This window comes from Chlorocebus sabaeus, chromosome 8 (genome assembly GCF_047675955.1).
Source record: "Chlorocebus sabaeus isolate Y175 chromosome 8, mChlSab1.0.hap1, whole genome shotgun sequence".
Lineage (NCBI taxonomy): Eukaryota > Metazoa > Chordata > Mammalia > Primates > Cercopithecidae > Chlorocebus > Chlorocebus sabaeus.
The window spans coordinates 38,918,481-38,940,284 of record NC_132911.1 but is presented as its reverse complement, the minus strand read 5'-3'; the positions used below and the strand labels follow the sequence as shown (position 1 = coordinate 38,940,284).

The window sequence follows — 21,804 nt, the reverse complement described above, 5'->3', positions numbered from 1 at the left end:
ACCGAAAGGGAAAACCCAAGACCAGACGGAGTCACAGACAAATTCTACCAGATAGACAAAGAAGACCTGCTACCATTCCTGCTGAAACTCCTTCTTTACATCATATACATAAATCGTCAAGATTGATTAAAGACTTAAATGTAAAGCTCAACATGTAAAAACCCTGGAAGACAACCTAAGCAATAATCATTCTGTACATAGAAACTGGCAAACATTTCATGATGAAGACTCCAAAATCAATTACAACAAAAACAAAAATTGACAAATGGGATCTGATTAAACTGAAGAGCTTCTACACAGAAAAAGAAACAATCAACAGAGTAAACAAACAGTTTACAGAACAGGAGAAAATATTTTCAAACTATGTATCTGACAAAGGTCTAATATCCAGTATCTATAAGGAACCTAAACAAATTTACAAGAAAAAAAACAAACAACCCTATTAAAAAGTGGGCAAATGACATGAATAGGCACTTTTTAAAAGAAGACATACATGCAGCCAACAAGCATATGGAAAAAAAAGTTCAATACCACTGATTATTTGAGAAATGCAAATCAAAACTACAATGAGATACTATCTCATACCAATCAGAATGGTTATTAAAAAGTCAAAAAAAAAACAAATGCTGGTGAGGTTGTGGAGAAAAAGGAACACTGTTGGTGGGAGTGTAAATTAGGTCAACCATTGTAGAAAACACTGTGGTGATTCCTCAAAAAGCTAAAAATAGAACTACCATTCAATCCAGCAATGTGATTACTGGGTATATACCCAAAGGAATATAAATCATTCTATTATAAAGACTCATGCATGTATAATGTTCATTGCAGCACTATTCACAACAGCAAAGACATGAAGTCAACCTAAATGCTCATCATTGGTAGACCAGATAAAGACAATGCAGCACATACACACCATGGAATACTACGCAACCATAAAAAGAATGAGATCATGTTTTTTGCAGGACAATGGATGGAGCTGGAGGACACTATCTTTAGCAAACTAACACAGGAAGAGAAAACTAAATACCACATATCTGGGAGCTAAAGGATGAGAACACATAGACACATACAGAGGAATAACAGACACTGAGTCCTACTTGAGGGTGGAAGGCAGGAGGAGGGAGAGGATCAGAAAAAAACAACTATTGGGTGCCAGGATTAGTACATGGGTGACAAAATAATCTGTACAACAAACCCCCATGACTCAAGTTTACCTATATAACAAACCTGCACAGGTACAACTGAATCTAAAATTAAAGTTTAAACACACACACACACACACAAATAATCACACTTAAAAGTGGGCAAAGGATTTGAATAGACATCTCTCAAAGGAAGACATACAAATTGCCAACCTGCTGTCTTTTCTGACATGAAAAAATATTCAGCATCAGTAATCATTGGAAATTTTTAAATCAAAACCACCATGAGATATGATCTCACCCCAGTTAGAATGGCTATTATCAAACAACATAAAAACTAACAAATACTGGCAATGATGTTGAGAAAAGGCAACTCACACGCTGTTAGTGGAAATGTAAATTCATACAGCCTTGATAGGAAGTATTGTGGAGGTTTCTCAAAAAACTAGAACTAGAACTACAATACAAACCAGCAATCTTTGTGCTTGGTATTTTTCCAAAGTAAAGGAAATCAGTATATTAGAAAGATACCTGAACCTTCATGTTTATTGCAGCACTATTCACAATAGACAAAACATGGAATAAACCTAAGTGTAAATCAATGGATGAATGGATAAAGAAAATGTGGTATACATCACAATGGAATACTATTCAGCCATAGAAAATAATGAGGATTTTTCATTTGTAACAACATGAATGGAACAGGAGGTCATTATGTTAAGTGGAAAAAGTCAGGCACAGAAAGGCAAATATCACAATTCTCAATCATGTGCGGGACTTTAAAAGTTTAATTCATAAAGATATAGAGTAGGCACTTTGGGAGGCCAGGACAGGCGGAACACGAGGTCAGGAGATCAAGACCATCCCAGCTAACATGGTGAAACCCCATCTCTACTAAAAATACAAAAACAAAATTAGCCAGGTGTGGTGGCAGGCGCCTGTAGTCCTAGCTACTCGGGAGGCTAAGGCAGGAGAATCCTGTGTACCCGGGAGGTGGAGCTTGCAGTGAGCGAGATCGCAACACTGCACTCCAGCCTGGGCAACAGAGTGAGACTCCATCTCAAAAAAAAATAAAAGAGAAAGAGAGTAGAATGATACTTTCCAGAGACTGGGAAGAGTGGGTAGGGGAATGAAGAGAGGTTAGTTAATAAGTAGACACAGTTAGATAGAATAAGTTCTAGTGTTCAATAGCAAAGTAGGGTGACTGTAATTAATGGTAATTTATTGTATATTTCAAAATAGTTAGAAGAGGAGATTTGATGTTTTCGACACAAAGAAATGATAAATGTTTGAGAGGATGGATATTCTAACTACCCTGATTTGATCATCACACAGGTATACAGATATGAAAATATCACATGTACCCAATAAATATGTATAATTATTATGTATCAATAGAATTTTTTCAACAATAAAAATACATTTAGACATAGTTTTACCCAAAAAAAAGACATAATGGAAGGAGCACTTAAGTATAAAAATGAATTTAGTACAAATACATACTACTAATATTTTCTTGCTACTTAGTTTAAGCAAATGCCAATATATTAAGTCTTCTATATGAAGGAAGTGTAGACTATAGAATGAAACAAGGCTTTGAAATTAGATAAACTTGTTGACTAATACCAACCCTATGACTTATGAGGACTTAGTTAGGCAAAGTGATTAAATTATCTAAGTCTTAGTAGTTTCATCTACATAACAGGGATAATGCCTGTCTACCTCATAGATAGGGGAGGCTGTGAGAATTAAGTATAATTAAATAAGTGAAGTATCTAATTCAATTTTCTGACTTTTAATAGGTACCCAATAAATCATTGCTGGTATTACTGACATCTGCTAAAGTGTGTCTATTAATTAACTGTGTATCTAGTAAAAGTAGATCACTTTGGCTACTTATACTCCAAGGCTTTTTAATAAACACATTAAATTGAAAGCATGTAATTAATTACATGCTTTCTTTGAGAATTAACATAGAATAATGTGTGAGATGTACTGTGGATATGCAAAACATTTATACAAGTGTGCTATTATTAGATTTTGTAAAAATTAATATAATACTCTACTCATACACAAGAGATTTGTAGGAAATTGGAGATTATATATGAAAGCATTTTAAACATAAAATACCACATGAACTTAAAGGTTTACTAATACAGGCTCAAAACCCAAGTCTGCCACAAACTAGCCATCTGACCACGAGTAATTATCCTTTTTATAACTTAGCTTCTCATCTGTAAAAATGGGAATAATGGGAACTGTCCTGTAGAGATATTGTGAGAATCAATAAGTTAATATATGTAAAGTGCTTGGAATGGTCTCTAGAACATAGTAAGTACAATGTAAATATTTGTTCATCTTATTATCATTAATCCTAGGCTCTGGGTGACCTACACAAAACATATTGTCCTAGCATACTGGAAAATAGCTGGCCATATGAACAATGAGCCCAAAATAATTATTCTCATATTGTTGTGATAGATGAATGGATAGATAGATAGATAGATAGATAGATTTCATTTATCAATCTATATGGACATATGCATATCAATTATATATATACATATATAGATATGTGTGAGTATGTGTGTTTGGGTGTGTAGATATAAATATATACACACATTCCTTTTAGAGCTAATTTGTAATATAATTGCATGTATGTATATATATATGAAATATGTTGAGTTTAGGCTATATTTATGGGTATATATGTTGAGTTTGGGTTATTTTTAAAATATAAAAATTAACCCTTAAGAGGTGCTTAGGAGTACCCATAAAAATAATATGTTTTCAAAATTTAATGTCTTATTTTCACTTTTGACCTTTGACTGTTCTTCAGTAATGAATGGGTTACCCACATCATAGGCCATATCTACAAACAGAAAAACTACAAAATGCTAATGACACCTGCTGTAGTTCCTGTCTGATATACCATTTGAGGAAGATTAGTAAGTTTAGAAATCACTGTAGCTAATCAATCACATACTTATAGAATTCTACAGTTTAGAAAACCCTTTCCTATTTCACTTTTTTTCTTTTATTCTTATATCACCCTGTGAAATAAAAGAATAGGCATAATTATTCCCATTTAAAGATGAGAAAAGTAAACCTAGGCAAAGTCAAGTAATTTATTCAAAGTCACACAAATATATATATAAACATATATATATATTTATATATTTGTCTCCAACTAGGACTTCTTACTCTTTTGGATGTTAGGGTTTTTTGGTTTGTTTTTTTTTTCCATAAAATCAGCCTATTCTAAAAGCAAAACCAAAAATACCTCGTCTAAAACAAAGGCCACTTATTATGTTCTGCTGAAATATTTTTAAAGATCCTTACTAAGTGCTTTCATATTCTTTTGCTAAAATAGCTTGCAGATTGGATTTGTTATCCTGATTGCCTTTAATTTACACTTAATACTACTTTTACATTTAAAATTACATGTTTATACTTTGTAGTGAACTTGGCCCATTTATAGCTAATTTATGCTTTAAGTAAATAGTAAATTTTCACACTCTGAATATTTAAAATGAAATAAACATAAGCAATAAATATTTTGTTAAAACTTACAAAGCTTCTGGATTCATTATGCAGATGGATTCTGAACATCGACATTTCTTTGGATCATCATATGATATTCCCAGACTGAGTGCCAGCATCTGGGTGACAATAACTGAAAATGCCTCCAGAGTTATCTCCTTGGGGTACTATAATAACAACAAATAAAATTCTAAGGAAAGATAATTCTCTAAAGGGTGGTAAAAAATAATTTTCTGATTATGAATATTTTATTGTATCAAATGAAAGAGAATTAGGGAGATATGGATCTTTGAACAGGTGAGAAGCTGAAGCTCTTCTTATGAAGTTTTACTGAGATAGAAGCATATTGAGTGTATGCCAACCTTTGTGATAATTTAACAATTGGACACCTAACATAATTCTTAGGTAGTTACTATCAATATACAAAAGAATTGTTTTGATAAAGAAAATATACATTACACTGTTGATTACATGGACCAGAATCTTCAACTTACCTAACTTCTTACAATAGCTCTAATACTCATTTTGGATAATCCATATAATCTCCCCCAACCCCCAGTTCATGAAATGGCCATCAACCAAATTGCCCAATTTAAGTGCTCACCCTGCTGCCTACTAGGAACCTCATTGACACAGTGACTGGTATGAAAAGAAGCCACAGAAAACAGATCCTTCAGGTGGCACTATTGGATTAGGTTGTTCATATATGTAACACAGATAACTTCCTTGCGAAAAAGAAATGGGGCATTGGTAATTCATGGTATCAAATGACATCATGATTTCTCAAATTATTACCAAAGCTGGCATAGGATATGATGCAGGAGGAGGAAGATAAAGACATTTAATTGTTATGGTGACAATAGGGATAATAAAGATTTTGGGGTCAACTAATTTCTTATAAGAGCCCTAAAGGATGCACATAATGAAGAATAGAAAGGGAATACTGCAAATGAGCAATGGAAAATGCAAACGGGGAATCAGAAAGCCTCTGCAGCAGCAATGAAGTAACTCATGTGTAGTCATGGATTGACAAGGCTGAGGACCAAGCTGGAACCCACCAGATTTGGTGGGAAAAGCATTAGAACCTGAAACTTGAGAGGTGAACAATTGGAATAACATCTCTTTACTTCCCTTGCCAGCAGAGGAAGCCCTCTCCAGACAATGAGAGAGCTCCTGCATTTAAAAAAAAAAAAAAAAAAAAAAAAAAAAAGTTTTAATGACGATAGCTGGAACATTAGTCTCACTACCCCACATTGCCTCTAGGTCCAAATCAAGAATTAATTCTCAACATGGTCTTGAAGGAGAAGTATCCATGTACTGCTCTGGAAGGGGATAATTTATACTTTGAAAGGGATTGATCAGACAGTATGAAATAGAAGGCTGTAGTGGAACAAATTTATTGTAATTCATGACTCACCTGGGATTTTGTATTTAATGTGCCAAGTAAAAGCAGGAGTCATGTTAACTGAAGTTAGACTTAACGGGAGCCTACTGTCAGTAAGGTCAAAATAATGGCGCTTTCCTGGCATACTGTATGGTGAAAAAGTACTGAGTTTCAGGAATATGGTAATATTGAATGAATCTACTGTGTGAAACCTGTTGGGTAACTACCCTTGATCAAACATTCAAAGAGAGCTGGGAGGATATTTCCTTCAAGATACTTGGAAATGCTTTGCTGAAAGACACACCAATATCATCAAAAATCTCTGCTGGTTGTTGTTTTGTAGACTGGAGATGACAGTAGCACATAATGCAATGGATCTTGGAGTTTCACTCTTGTTGCCTAGCTTGGAGTGCAATGGCATGATCTTGGCTCACTACAACCTCCACCTCCTGGGTTCAAGTGATTCTCCTGCCTCAGCCTCTCAAATAGCTGAGATTACAGGCACCTACCACTATGCCTGGCTAATTTTTGTATTTTTAGCAGAGACAGGATTTCGCCATGTTGCCCAGGCTGGTCTCAAACTCCTGACCCTCAAGTGATCCACATGCCTCAGCCTCCCAAAGTGCTGGGATTACAGGCATAAGCCACCACGCCCATCCGCAATAGGAACACTGGGACCAGGAGTGTTACAGGCCATGTGGCACGGCTTAACTGAGACAAGGTGGGTGCAATTAGCACCATAAGCTAAAGGGGCTTACATATTATCAAAGCTGTTTTGACCTACAGGGATTATGATAATTATTTCAGGGACCCTAAAAATAAAATATATGAGCATTATACTGAAGGTTTTCTTGACATTCTACGTCTGGTGGCAAAAACTTAACATGAGTTGCTGTGATGCAGATTCTCAGACCTAAATCAATTCACAACCTCAGGGATTCTCAACTGAGAGAGTACCTTTAAAGAAGGAACCTGCCATACAGATGAAACTGTGACTATTCCTCCAAGTCTTCCACAGAGGGACCTGTAGCTATTCACTAGAATAACTGTGCATGCAGGAAAAGAAAATAGCTAGGACTTCTGGGGCTTATTGGATTCTGAGTCAGAACTAAAGTTACCCTGAAAAACTGAATACCACCTTATCTACTGGTCTAAGTGCAGCCTTATGGAGGTCAAATAGTCAGAAGAAACTTGTTTCAAGTTCATCTAACAGTACATCCAAAAGAACTTCAGATATGTCCTACTATTATTTTCCAAATCCCAGAATTATGCCTGGAATAGAAATTCTAGCACGTATTGTCTGCTGACCAATGGAGTGAGACATATTATTGACAGAGAGGGCCAAGAGGAAGTGCCTGGAACCACTCCCAGATGATAAATCAAGAGTAATATGGCATCCCTTAGGGAATTGCATACTGCATATATTAGCGTCACCATTAAAGTTTGAAATTGTAGGAGTAATGATGCACGTCACATAATCATTTAACTTGTTTGTTTGCCTCATGCAAAAGATAGATAATGACTGTAAATTATCCTCTGAAACTGATCTGTCTTTCTATATATCTAGGGCACTCTACCTGCCATCAACAGAAGCCAGTGATGAGCCTCCACCATAGCACTATGCCCCTGTTGGATTAGCCAGTCAACTGGAGATGGGTTTATTACAGTGGACTGTTCATTCATTGGAAGAGCAATGATTTGTCCTCCTGTATCCCAGGTATGGATTTTCCTTGCCTGTCTACAGTGATTCAAAAGCACCACATTCTTGTGCTTGAAGAATATCTTCTGCATCACCACACAATATTGTTTCTGACCAGGGTCACATCTTGTGGCCTAGTATTTATAGAAATGGGTTCATTACTACAAGATTTACTTATCACATGTCCTGTAACACAGAAGCAACAAGACTATAATGGCTGGCTAAAGATTCAGTTGTGGCCCCAGCTAAGGAACAACATCCAGAGAGGTAGGAAGGATGTCACTAATGATTTTTTAAATATCCTAAAGCAGCAGCCAAGACTTGGTGCCATTTCCCCCGTAGCCGTTAGGCTTGAGTCTGAGAACAGAGTTAGTGTTGATGAGGAAAAATGGGATGGGAATTGCTAGATCAGTTGCTGCATATAGCTGGCAGAGGCTGTGGTGACTTACTATACTATATTGGGAATATACTGTATTGGGAATAGCCCCAGGCTGGTGTGGCACTGCATGCAGAGTTACTCTGGGCGTATGGTTTCTGGTATGGTAAGGGTGAATTAGAGGCAGACATTTAACTTCCCCACCATTCTTGGACCATTTGTGAAAGGCTCACTGCTGTCTCATCACACAGGAATCACTGGGAGTGCTGGTAGGGTTAAGCCATCTGGGGTCAGTTGGAGATGAAAAACAGTGGTGGGGCTCACAGTGATGAGCACATGATTCTTTGGGGTTGCTCTTCATTCTGGCCACGGAGGTGCTATACCAGAGAGACTAGCCAACAGCATCATGCTGCAGGAAACATGATACAGATTCCAAACATACAAAAATACTGCCTAGCCAGGCAAGACAACCTACAATCCTGCTCCATCAGAAACAATCTGGAGTATATGGGCTGGTATAAGGTCAGTGCCCTCCTGGGATGGAGCTCATAGAGGAAGAAGCAGGCTGTCATCTTTGCTGTTTCCTAGCCTTCACTGGTGATACCTCCAGGTGCAGGAGACAGTGAGGCAACTAGGGTCTGGAGTGAACCCCCAGCAAACTGCAGCAGCCCTGTGAAAGAGTGGCCTGACAGTTAAAAGGAAAAATAAACAGAAAGCAACAACAACATCAACAAAAAGAGGCCCCACAAAAACCCCATTCGAAGGTCAGCAACCTCAAAGATCAAAGGTAGATAGCCCACAAAGATAAGAAAAATCAATGCAAAAACACTGAAAACTCAAAAAGCCAGAATGTCTCTGCTCCTCCAAATGAACCCAACATCTCGCAGCAAGGGCACAGAACTGGGCTGAGGCAGAGATGACTGAAATGACAGAAGTAGTCTTCAGAAGTGGGTAATAACAAACTTTGTTGTGCTAAAGGAGAAAGTTCTAACCCAATGCAAAGAAGCTAACTATCACGATAAAACAATACAGGAGCAGATAAACAGAATAGCCAGTTTATAAAGGATCATAACTGAACTGATGGAGGTGAAAAATCCAACACAAGAAATTCACAATGCAATCACAAGTATCAATAGCAGAATAGACCAAGAGGAGGAAAAAATAGCAGAGCTTGAAGACTATCTTTCTGAAGAAGACATTCAGGCAAGAACAGACTAAAAAGAAGGAAAAGGAACTAACAAAACCTCTGAGAAATATGAGATTATATAAAAAGACTGAACCTACAACTGATTAAGGTACCTGAAAGAGACAGGGAGAACAGAACCAAGTTGGAAAACAGACTTCAGGATATCATCCAGGAGAACTTCCTCAACCTAACAAGACAGACCAACATTCAAATTCAGGAAATCCAGAGAACCCCAGTAAGATACTCTACGAGAAACTCAGCCCCAAGACACATAATCATCAGATTCACCAAGATCAAACTGAAAGTAAAAAAATATGTTAAGGCAGTCAGATGGAAAGGCCAGGTCACCTAAAAGGGAAGCCCATCAGAATAACAGCAGACTTTTCAGCGGAAACCTTGCAAGCCAGAAGAGATTGGGGGCCAATATTCAACATTCTTATAGAAAAGAATTTTCAACCCAGAATTTCATATTCAGCCAAACTAAGCTTCATAAGCAAAAGAGAAATAAGATCCTTTTCAGACAAGCAAATGCTGAGGGAATACATCACCACCAGGCCTGCCTCACAAGAGCTCCTGAAGGAAGCACTAAATATGAAAATGAAAAACAATTATCAGCCACTACCAAAACTGAAGTACACAGATCAGTACACAGATCAGTAACACTATGAAGCAACCACATAAAAAAGTCTGCAAAATAACCAACTAGTATCGTGATGACAGGATCAAATTCACACAGAACAATATTAACCTTAAATGTAAATAGGTTAAATGTATATAAGCTAAATGCCCCAATTAAAAGACACAAATGACAAGATGAATAAAGAGTCAAGACCCATTGGTATACTGCCTTCAAGATACCCATCTCACGTGCAAAGACACATAGGCTCAAAATAAAGGGATGGCCGGGAGCAATCACTCAAACCTGTAATCCCAGCACTTTGGGAGGCCAAGGTGGGCAGATAACTTGAGGTCAAGAGTTCAAGACCAGCCTGGCCAACATGGTGAAATCCTGTCTCTACTAAAAACACAAAAAATTAGCCAAGCATGGTGGTATGTGCCTGTAATCCCAGCTACTTGGAAGGCTGAGGCAAGAGAATCTCTTGAACCTGGGAGGCAGAGGTTGCAGTGAGCCAACATCATGCCATGGCACTCCAACCTGGGCAATAGAGTGAGACTCTTGTCTCCAAAAAAAACAAAAAAAAAAAAAAAAAAAAAAAGGAAGAGATGAAGAAAAATTTACCAAGCAAATGGAAAACAGAAAAAAGTTGGAGTTGCAATCCTAGTTTCTTACAAAACAGACTTTAAACCACCAAAGATCAAAAAAGACAAACAAAGGCATTACATAATGGTAAAGGGTTCAATTCAACAAGAAGAGCTAACTATCCTAAATATATAAGCACCCGATAAAGGAGCACCCAGATTCATAAAGCAGGTTCTTAGAGACCTACAAAGAGACTTAGACTCCCACACAATAATAGTGGGAGAGTTTAACACCTCACTGACAATATTAGACAAATCATTGGGACAGAAAATGAATAAAGATACACAGGACTTGAACTCAGCTCTGGATCAAGTGGACCTGAGAGATATCTACAGAAATCTCCACCCAAAATCAAGAGAATATACATTCTTCTCATCACCACATGGCACTTACTGTAAAATCAATCACATAATCGAAAGTAAAACACTCCTTAGCAAATGCAAAAGAACTGTAATCATAATAGTCTCTCAAATCACAGCACAATCAAATTAGAACTCAAAATTAAGAAACTCACTTGAAACTACACAACCACATAGACATTGAACAACATGCTCCTGAAGGACTCCTGGGTAAATAATGGAATTAAGGCAGATATCAAGAAGTTCTTAGAAACTAATGAGAACAAAGAGACAACATACCGGGATGCACGCTAAAGCCATGTTAAGAGAGAAATCCATAGGACTAAATGGCTACATCAAAAAGCTGGAAATACCTCAAATCAACAACCTAACATGCCAACTAAAAGAACCAAAAGCAACCAAACCCCAAAGCTAGCAGAAGACAAGAAATAACCAGGATTAGAGCAGAACTGAAGGAGACAGAGACACAAAAAAACCTTCAAAAAATCAATGAATCCAGGAGCTGATTTTTTAAAAAAATTAATAAAATAGATAAACCAGTAGCTAGACTAGTAAAGAAGAAAAGAGAGAAGAATCAAATAGATACAATCATAAATGATAAGGGGGATATCACCATGGACCCCACAGAAATACAAACAATCATCAGAGAATACTATAAACACCTCTATGCACAGAAACTAGAAAATCTAGAAGAAATGGATGAATTTTTGGACATATAACACCCTCCCAAGACTGAATCAGGAAGAAATTGAATCCCTGAATAAACAAATAATGAGTTCTGAAATGGAGGCAGAACTAATGAATAGCCTACTAACCAAAAAAAAGCCCAGGACCAGATGAATTTACAGCTAACATTCTACCAGAGGTAGAAAGAAGAGCTGGTACCATTTTTACTGAAACTATTCCAAACAATTGAAAAGAAGAGACTCCTCCCAATTCATTTTATGAACCTAGCATCATCCTGATATCAAAACCTGGCAGAAATACAACAAAAAAAGAAAACTTCAGGCCAATATCTCTGATGAACATCGATGCAAAAATCCTCAATAAAATACTGGCAAACTGAATCCAGCTGCACATCAAAAAGCTTATCCACTATGATCAACTTGGCTTCATCCCCAGGATGCAAGGTTGGTTTCACCATACACAAATCAATAAATGTGATTCATCACATAAACAGAACTAAAGACAAAAACCACATGATTATCTCAATAGATGCAGAAAAGTCATTTAGAAAAAATTTTCATGTTAAAATCTCTCAGTAGACTAGGTATTGAAAGAATGAATATAACTCAAAATATTAAGAACCATCTACGGAAAACCCAAAGCCAATGTCGTACTGAATGGGCAAAAGCTAGAAACATTCCCCTTATAAACTGGCACAAGACAAGGATGCCCTCTCTCATCATTCCTATTCAACATAATACTGGAAGTTCTGGCCAGGACAATAAGGCAAAATTTAAAAAAAATAATAATAATAATAATAAAAAAGGGAATTCAAATAGAAAGAGAGGAAGTCATATTGTCTTCGTTTGCAGATGACATGATCCTATACCTAGGAAACCTCATCCTCTCAGCCCAAAAGCTCCTTAAGCTAATATGCAACTGCAGCAATGTCTCAGGATACAAAATCAATGTGCAAAAATAACTAGTATTCCTACACCAACAACAGAAAAGCAGAGAGCGAAATCATGAATGAACTCCCACTCACAGTTGCTACAAAGAGAATAAAATACGTAGGAATACAGCTAACAAGAGAAGTGAAGGACCTCTTCAAGAGAACTACAAACCACTGCTCGAGAAAATTAGAGAGGACACAAACAATTGAAAAATATTCCATATTCATAAATAGAATCAATATCATGAAAATGGCCATATTGCCCAAAGCAATTTATAGATTGATTCAATGCTATTTCCATTAAACTACCATTGACATTCTTTGCAGAATTAGAAAAAAAAAACTATTGTAAAAATCATATGGAACCAAAAAAGAGTTCAAATAGCCAAAACAATCCTAAGAAAAAAGAACAAAGCTGGAGGCATCACGCTACCCAACTTCAAACTATACTACAAGGCTACAGTAACCAAAACAGCATGGTACTAGTACAAGAACAGACACAGACCAATGGAACAGAACAGAGAACTCAGAAATAAGACCACACACCTACAACCATCTGATCTTCAACAGACCTGACAAAAACAAGCAATGGGGAAAGGATTCTCTATTTAATAAATGGATCTGGCAGAACTGGCTAGCCATATGCAGAAAATTGAAACTGGACTCCTTCCTTACACCTTATACAAAAATTAAGTTGGTTAGGCATGGTGGCTCACGCCTGTAACCCCAACACTTTAGGAGGCCAGAGCAGGTGCATCACATGAGGACAGGAGTTTGAGACCAGCCTGAACAACACAGTGAAACCTTGTTTTTACTAAAACTACAAAAATTATCCAGGTGTGGTGTTGTACATCTGTAATCTCAGCTATTGGCAAGTCTGAAGCAAGAGAATCGCTTGAACCTTGGAGGCAGAGGTTGCAGTGAGCCTAGATTGTGCCACTGCACTCCAGTCTGGGCTACAGAGTGAGACCCTGCCTTAAAAAAAAAAAAAAAAAAAAAAAAAAAAAAAAATTAACCCAATATGGATTAAAAACTTAAATGTAAAACTCAAAACTATCAAAACCTTTGAAGAAAATCTAGGCAATGCCATTCAGGACAGATGCATGGGATAAGATTTTATGACAAAAATGCCAAAAGCAATTGTAATAAAAGCAAAAATTGACAAGTGGGATTTAATTAAACTGAAGAGCTTCTGCACAGCAAAATAAACTATCATCTGAGTGAACAGACAACTTACAGAATGGGAGAAAATGTTTGCAATCTATCCATCTGACAAAGGTCTAATATCCAGAGTCTACAAGGAACTTAAACATATTTACAAGAGAAAAAAATTAGAAAGTGGAGAAAGGACATGAACAGACACTTCTCGAAAGAAGACATTCGTGTGGCCAAAAAACATGAAAAAATACTCAACAGCACTGATGATTAGAGAAGTGCAAATTAAAACCACAGTGAGATACCATCTCACGCCAGTCAGAATGGCGATTATTAAAAAGTCAAGAAACAACAGATGCTAGCAAAGCCATGGAGAAATAGGGATATGTTTCTTTGTTTGTTTGGTTTGTTTGTTTGGGTTTGTTTTTGAGACGGAGTCTCGCTCTCGTTGCCCAGGCTGGAGTGTAATTGCACCATCTCTGCTCACTGCAACCTCTGCCTCCCGGGTTCAAGCAATTCTCCTGCCTCAGTCTCCCGAGTAGCTGGGATTACAGGCACCTGCCATCATGCCCGGCAAAGTTTTGTATTTTTAGAAGAGACAAGGTTTCACCCTGTTGGTCAGGCTGGTCTCAAACTCCTGACCTCGCGATCTGCCCGCCTCAGTCTCCCAAAGTGCTGAGATTATAGGCGTGAGCCACTGCGGCCAGCCTGGAACATGTTTACACTGTTGATGAGAATGTAAATTAGTTCAGCCATTGTGGAAGACACTGTGGCAATTCCTCAAAGATCTAGAGGCAGAAACACCATAAGGAATATAAATCATTCTATTATAAAGACACATGCACCCATATGTTCATTGCAGCACTATTCACAATAGCAGAGACATGGAATCAACCCAAATGCCCATCAATAGTAGAGTGGATAAAGAAAATGTGATACATATACAAATGTGATACATATACACCATGGAATACTACGTATGCAGTCGTAAAAAGGAATGACTTTGCAGTGACATGGATGGAACTGGAAGCCATTATCCTCAGCAAACTAACACAGTAACAGAAAACACCACCACATGTTGTCACTTTTAAGTGGGAGCTGAACAATAAGAACGCGTGGACACAGGGAGGGGAACAACACCCACTGGGGCCTGTAGGGGGGGCCAGGGAAGGGAGAGCACCAGGATAAACAGCTAATGTATGTGGGGCTTAATACTTAGCTGATGGGTTGATAGGTGCAGAGAACCACCATGGCACACATTTATCTATGTAACAAACCTACACATCCTGCACATGTACCCCAGAACTTAAACTCTGTAGGAAAAAAGTGTTTTCATTGATAAAATAGCTCAATGTTTGCGATTCATACACTGTGTTTAAAAAAAAAAAAAAAATCAAGAGTTATTCCAGAAAAGTAGTAAAAGATTCCAAGAAAAGGAAGATGGGATTTCATTTTCTGTGGCAGTTGGTTTCACCCATAACAAGTAAAAAAGTTAGAAAAAAAAGTCAGTGCTCCATTAGATTCTGATGCCTAAAATATCCTCCTTTGACCATCAAAGCTTTACTGGCATAAGAAATATTTATTTCTTTATCCAATAGTTAATATTATTTATATATTTATAATACTGTAAAATGCTATTTATTTATTTAATTCTTACATCAATCTCTAGACAAAGTACAAAAGTCCTACAGAATTAGTTATAAATTATCTAAACCTTGACAATGGGCATAAGAAACATACAATTACATTACACCTCTTACTGTTCACAGCAAGCAAACAGTAGACATTGTGTAACATATATATAGATATTATGTAAAATCAAAAATAAGAACCAATATTAAATATATATATATATATGTTTATACTTATATATTTATATAAAAAATATATATTTAAACATAAGCAAGAAGTAGAGAGAGTGGACTCGACATATCAAATATAATATTACCAATATTGTCTACAGTTTATAAACTAAAATAGAAGTAAGGGCATACATATTTTTAAATAAATAAATTTAACCAACAGAAGAACTTAAATGGAAATTATTAAATTCTTCAATAGGACTAAATGAAGGGGTAGAAAGTTTTACTATCATTTTTCGCTTTGTATATCTATAGCTTAAACAATTTACCATGTGTATTCATTATTTCAGTAATAAAAAATGTTTAAGTATTAGAAATAAAAACAGGTGCTGCAAAATCACATTTTGCAAAAAAAAAATACATAGAAAGAGCTACAGTAGCAGATAAACAGAGAAAGACACAAAGTAGAAGATATATATGCAGGTGATACGCAATGATCAAATCAGGGTAACTGGACTATCCATAACCTCAAACATATGCCATTTATTTATTTTGAGAACAATCCAAATCTTGTCCTCTAGCTATTTTGAAATATACTATAAATTATTGTTAATTATAGTCACCCTATTGTGCTATCGAATACTAGAACTGGACAGGCATGGTGGCTCATGCCTGTAATCCTAGCACTTTACGAGGCCGAGGCAGGCAGATCACTTTAGGCCAGAAGTTCGAGACTGGCATGGCCAACATGTTGAAAACCCTTCTTTACTAAAAATACAAAAAACTTCGGCCAGTTGTTGGGGTCACCTCTGTACTGAGACATGAGAATCGCTTGAACACTGGAGGCAAAGGTTGCAGTGTGCCAAGATCGGGCCACTGAACTCTAGCCTGGGTACAAGAGCAAGACTCTGTCAAAAAAAAAAAAAACATACTAGAACTTATTCCTTCTACCTAACTGTAATTTTGTACCCATTACTCAACTTCTCTTCCTCCCCTCTTCCCCTGACCCTTCCTAGCCTCTGGTAACAACCATTCTGCTCACTGCCTTTACATGCAACGATTATGTATCAATAAAAAAATGAATAAAAGTTTCTAAAAACATGTTCTAAATTTTTTTTATTTAAAAGTCTTTTAAGTTTTAAGTTTCTTAAAACTTTTTATTTAAAAGTTTTAAGAAAACAAGAAGATACATATATCAATCAAAACATTAATAGTGGTTATCTCCACCTGGTGGCAAAATGCAAGATTATATTAATTTTCTTATATGTTCCTATATATATACTTAACAAATTTGACATCATTAACATAAATTATTTTGTAAGTTAAAAAAAATAGTACTTAAACTTGTTTTTTAAAAATGGAGTAGGGTAAGAAAATAGCACAAAGAGAAGCATCAACTTTTTAATAATGCATTTATTTTTACCTATTATATATATAAAATCACATTTATCAATATTATAAATACATATAAAAGTTTATTTTACTGGCTTTCAGAGTTCTGAAACATCTTAAGGAATCCTTAATCTGGTTTTTGTTTTGATTTTGAATCTATTTTATCTATAAGAATATTTCTCCAATTTTATGTCTGCAAGCAAAAATCTATTTTGGGTTGTAGAAATTTTATTGCAGATAATTTTTCACAATGCATTATTCTATGTATCAAGAAGAGCATGTGTATTTATGATATTTTTATTCCAACTCCCAAACATAATTAATTGCAACAAGATATTATTGGTCTACAAAATATTCTTCCTTCTAAACACTTAAAAATTTTAACAGTAATGGAAGACAAATGCAATCTGTAAATGTAAACATGCACATAAATTGTATAAAATATATGCTATCATGTTAAATAATTTTTAAATGTGTTAATTAAAAAAAAAAGATTAAACAGTTACATACCAGTGCAACTCCTGCAGAATAACGAGTAATACACATCTTTCTAGGAAACGTTGCTCCCACATAATCAGGATAATCCCTATAACTAAATAAATAAGTTTACATTTATAATTGATTTTAACAGACAATTTAAAAATGAGAATTCCTGCTAATAATTTAAGTCTGCAGTTCATAAAATCCAAATCTGAAGCAAATTGAGGTACGATCTTTCCATATGTTCTTGTTTCAAATTTGTAATACCATTTAATATGACATATTAGTATTAATTAGATTAAATACTCTTGATATCTGAAACATATCCAATGGATCCAACTTTTTAATGCCTTTATTGTTCTCATCACATCTGGCTACATTTACCAAAGGTTTTGCTCCAATATTCTGATAAAAAATACTTTGTTGAGTGACAGTGACAAATCATTTTAATGTGTAGATTAAAATGTGTTGCTCCCAGGTAGTAAAGTTCAACAGTTTCCAATAGGAGTGCTTTATTGTTTCACACCTAAACATTATTATTTCAGCTTTGAGTAAGGGGCCATTTAAACTGCCATATAATAATACACTATTCTCAGAGCTTTACATCAACTAATCCATTTAATACTCAAAACAAACTAGTGAATATTATTTTTGTCCCCATTGAGCAAATCAAATATCAGATGGGAAGTATAAGTAACTCTCTCAAGGTAGCATGACTAATACATCCTACTGAAGAATCTGAACTTAGGCAGTCTGAATCCGAGCCATATTCTCAACCACTTCTTGGTATAGAAGCTCCAAGCATTCACTGCCTTATTTAGAGCCCCCACCAAACAAGCCAGGATGTGAGTAAAGAAGCTTAAGAAGTTTGGTATTCAATTTTCAATTTGAAATGCCCTTTCTGTCTCAACTGCACTTCACTTCACAGTCACACTGCCTCTCCACTACCTTTATTCTGTCTCTCTGAGATTGTTTATATCTAACCCTTCCAGCATTTGTTTCCAAGTGTTTGTTCCTAATGCCCAACGTTGGTTTTCTGTTCCAATGTCTAAGTATTGTTTACACTCTTTCTCCCTCCCACAGATACTTTACTAAGCCCTGTTTTTATAACTCAGACTTCCCCTAAGATTCTATGCATACTCCTGACAAACTCAGTAATATATTTTTTAATTCATACTGACATGTTTTGATGTGCCCATTCCACATCAAATCAGTTGTCAAGCTCTACTACCTTGCTTTGTCAGTGTTTATTTCCTTTCCCTCCTCCTTCAAAGGTTCAGGTCCAGTTCTAACTATGAATTCCATATTCTATAAAAGGTAATAATATTAATCCTAAAGAAAAATCTAGCAGACTAAAATTTGGGGGTGGGAGAGACCTTCTATACTATACAGGAAACCCAAAAGAAAGAAGAAAAGATTAACAGATTTGACCATATAAAATGTAGAAGTTTTCATGTAGTGTTGGAAACTGAAAGCCTAAGGGTCGTGACCAACTTAGCATTCCCCTGGAGGCTATATGATTAAACAGCAAACTGTTCATCATGAATGCTGAACGTGAGCAAATTCACATCTGTGCCTGCCAGCAGAAGGTATACTGAGGGCAGTCACTCCCTGGCACTGTGCTCCTTGAGGTTATCTACTGGAATATCTGAAGCCTACTGTTCAAAGAATGCAGTCATGCAGGCCTGCACTAAGTCAAGCGGCTGACCACAACCACCCCCTTCTCCCTATCTCCTTTACTCAATAAATACAAAGGGCTCTAGAAGCTCAGGACCCCCGTTCACTAGAAGCAAGGAGTCCCCTGGCCCCTTCTTGCAAATACACTCTTTTGTCTTTGTCTTTATTCCTGTACTCATCCTCCTTTGTTCAGTCCAGCAAGGCCTGCTGAAATGTAGCAGAGAATAAAAAGTTTATAGAAAAATTATAGATATGGAAAAAGTATTTGTCATACAGATAAACAATAGTTAGTATCTAAGCATTCAAAAACCCTTACAGGCATCCAATTGGTAAAGAGGAAGTGAAATTGTCACTGTTTGCTGATGATATGATCATTTACCTTGAAAATTCTAAAGACTCCTCCAGAAAGCTCCTAGATCTAATAAAAGAATTCAGCAAAGTTTCCAGATACAAGATTAATGTACACAAATCAGTATTCTTCTATACACCAACAGTGATCAAGCAGAGAATCAAATCAAGAACTCAACCCCTTTCACAATAGCTGCAAAAAAAATAAAATGCTTAGGAATATACTTAACCAAGAAGTAGAAAGATCTCTACAAGGAAAACTACAAAACACTGCTGAAAGAAATCATAGATGACAAACACAAATGGAAACACATCCCATGCTCATGGATGGGTAGAATCAGTATTGTGAAAATGATCATATTGCCAAAAGCAATCTATAAATTCAATTCAAACCCATCAAAATACCACTATCATTCTTCACAGAATTAGAAAAAAGCAATTCTAAAATTCATATGGAACCTAAAAAGAGCCAACATAGCCAAAGCAAAACTAAGCAAAAAGAACAAATCTGGAGTCATCACACTAACTGATTTCAAACCATACTATAAGGCCATAGTCACCAAAATAGCATGGTACTGGTATAAAAATAGGCACATAGATCAATGGAACAGAATAGAGAACCCAGAAATAAACCCAAATACTTACAGCCAACTGATCTTCAACAAAGCAAACAAAAACATAAAGTGGGGAGAAGACACCCTACTCAAAAAATGGTGCTGGGATAATTGGCTAGCCACATGCAGGAGAATGAAACCGGATCCTCATCTCTCACCTTACAAAAAATCAACTCAAGATGGATTAAGGACTTAAACCTAAGACCTGAAACTAAAAATTCTACAAGATAACATTGGAAAACCCCTTCTAGACATTGGCTTAGGCAAGAATTGCATGACAAAGAACCCAAAAGCAAATGAAATAAAAACAAAGATAAATAGTTGGGACTTAATTAAACTAAAGAGCTTTTGCACAGCAAAAGGAATAGTCAGCAGAGTAAACAGAAAACCCACAGAGTGGGAGAAAATCTTCCCAATTTATACATCTGACAAAGGACTAATATCCAGAACCTACAATGAACTCAAACAAATCAGTAAGACAAAAACAAACAATCCCATCAAAAAGTGGGCTAAGGACATAAATAGACAATTCTCAAAAGAAGATATGCAAATGGCCAACAAACTTATGAAAAAAATGCTCAACATCTCTAATGAGCAGGGAAATGCAAATTAAAACCATAATGCAAAACCACCTTACTCCTGCAATAAAGGCCATAATCAAAAAATCAAAAAAACAGTGGATGTTGGTGTGGATGCAGTGATAAGGGAACATTTCTACACTGCTGGTAGAAATATAAACTAGTACAGCCACTATGGAAAACAGTGTGAAAATTCCTTAAAGATCTAAAAGTAGAACTACCATTTGATCCAGCAGTCCCACTACTGGGTATCTACCCAGAGAAAAAGAAGTCATTTTTTGAAAAAGATACTTACACATGCATGTTTATAGCAGCACAATTCACAACTGCAAAATCATGGAACCAACCCAAATGCCCATCAATTAATGAGCGGATAAAGAAACTGCAGCATTATATATATATTCATATATATATATATGAATACTACTCAGCCATAAAAAGGAATGAATTAACAGCATTTGTAGCGACCTGGATGAGATTGGAGACTATTATTCTAAGTGAAGTAACTCAGGAATGGAAAACCAAACATCGTATGTTCTCCCCAAAATGTGGGAGCTACGCTATGAGGCAAAGGCATAAGAATGATACAGGTGGCGGGGGCCAGCCACTTGGGAGGCTGAGGCAGGAGAATGGCATGAACCCAGGAGGCGGAGCTTGCAGTGAGCCGAGATCGCGCCACTGCACTCCAGCCTAGGCGACAGAGCGAGACTCCGTCTCCAAAAAAAAAAAAAAAAGGAATGATACAATGGACTCTGGGGACTTGGGGGAAAGAGTGGGAGGTGGGGCGAGGGATAAAAGACTACAAATATGGTGCAGTGTATACCGCGTATACTCTCAGGTGATGGGTGCACCAAAATCTCACACATCACCACTAAATAACTTACTAGTGTAACCAAATATCACCTGTACCCCAATAACTTATGGGGAAAAATATAAATATTAAAGATAATGAAATTATTTTTTAAAGCCCTTACAAATTATAGGGAAGTAGTCGAACGACAAGAAAAGACAATTACAGAAGGACAGATACAAATGATCGACAAGCATTTGAAAAGATGCTCAAATCCACCAGTCATCAGAAAAGAAGCAAATTAAAACGACGACAACGACCTTAAGTTACATCCATCAGACAACTAAAAGTTAAAAGAGGAATAACATTTATGGCTGGCCGAGATGTGAGGGAAAGATTA

The 21,804-nt window shown here is 36.3% G+C and overlaps 1 protein-coding gene across 2 annotated transcripts in view; it reads right to left on the bottom strand.

Moving 5' to 3' along the window:
* ADAM32 (ADAM metallopeptidase domain 32) overlaps positions 1–21,804 on the bottom strand; it is a 145,106-nt gene that overhangs the window by 63,975 nt on the left and 59,327 nt on the right. For both annotated transcript variants that reach the window (XM_073018040.1, XM_073018039.1), the window contains exons 10-11: positions 17,428–17,509; positions 4,716–4,852 (exon numbers count right to left, since the gene is read on the bottom strand). In XM_073018040.1, the coding sequence (XP_072874141.1) occupies positions 4,716–4,852; positions 17,428–17,509 (219 nt within the window). The remainder of the gene's footprint in view (positions 1–4,715; positions 4,853–17,427; positions 17,510–21,804) is intronic.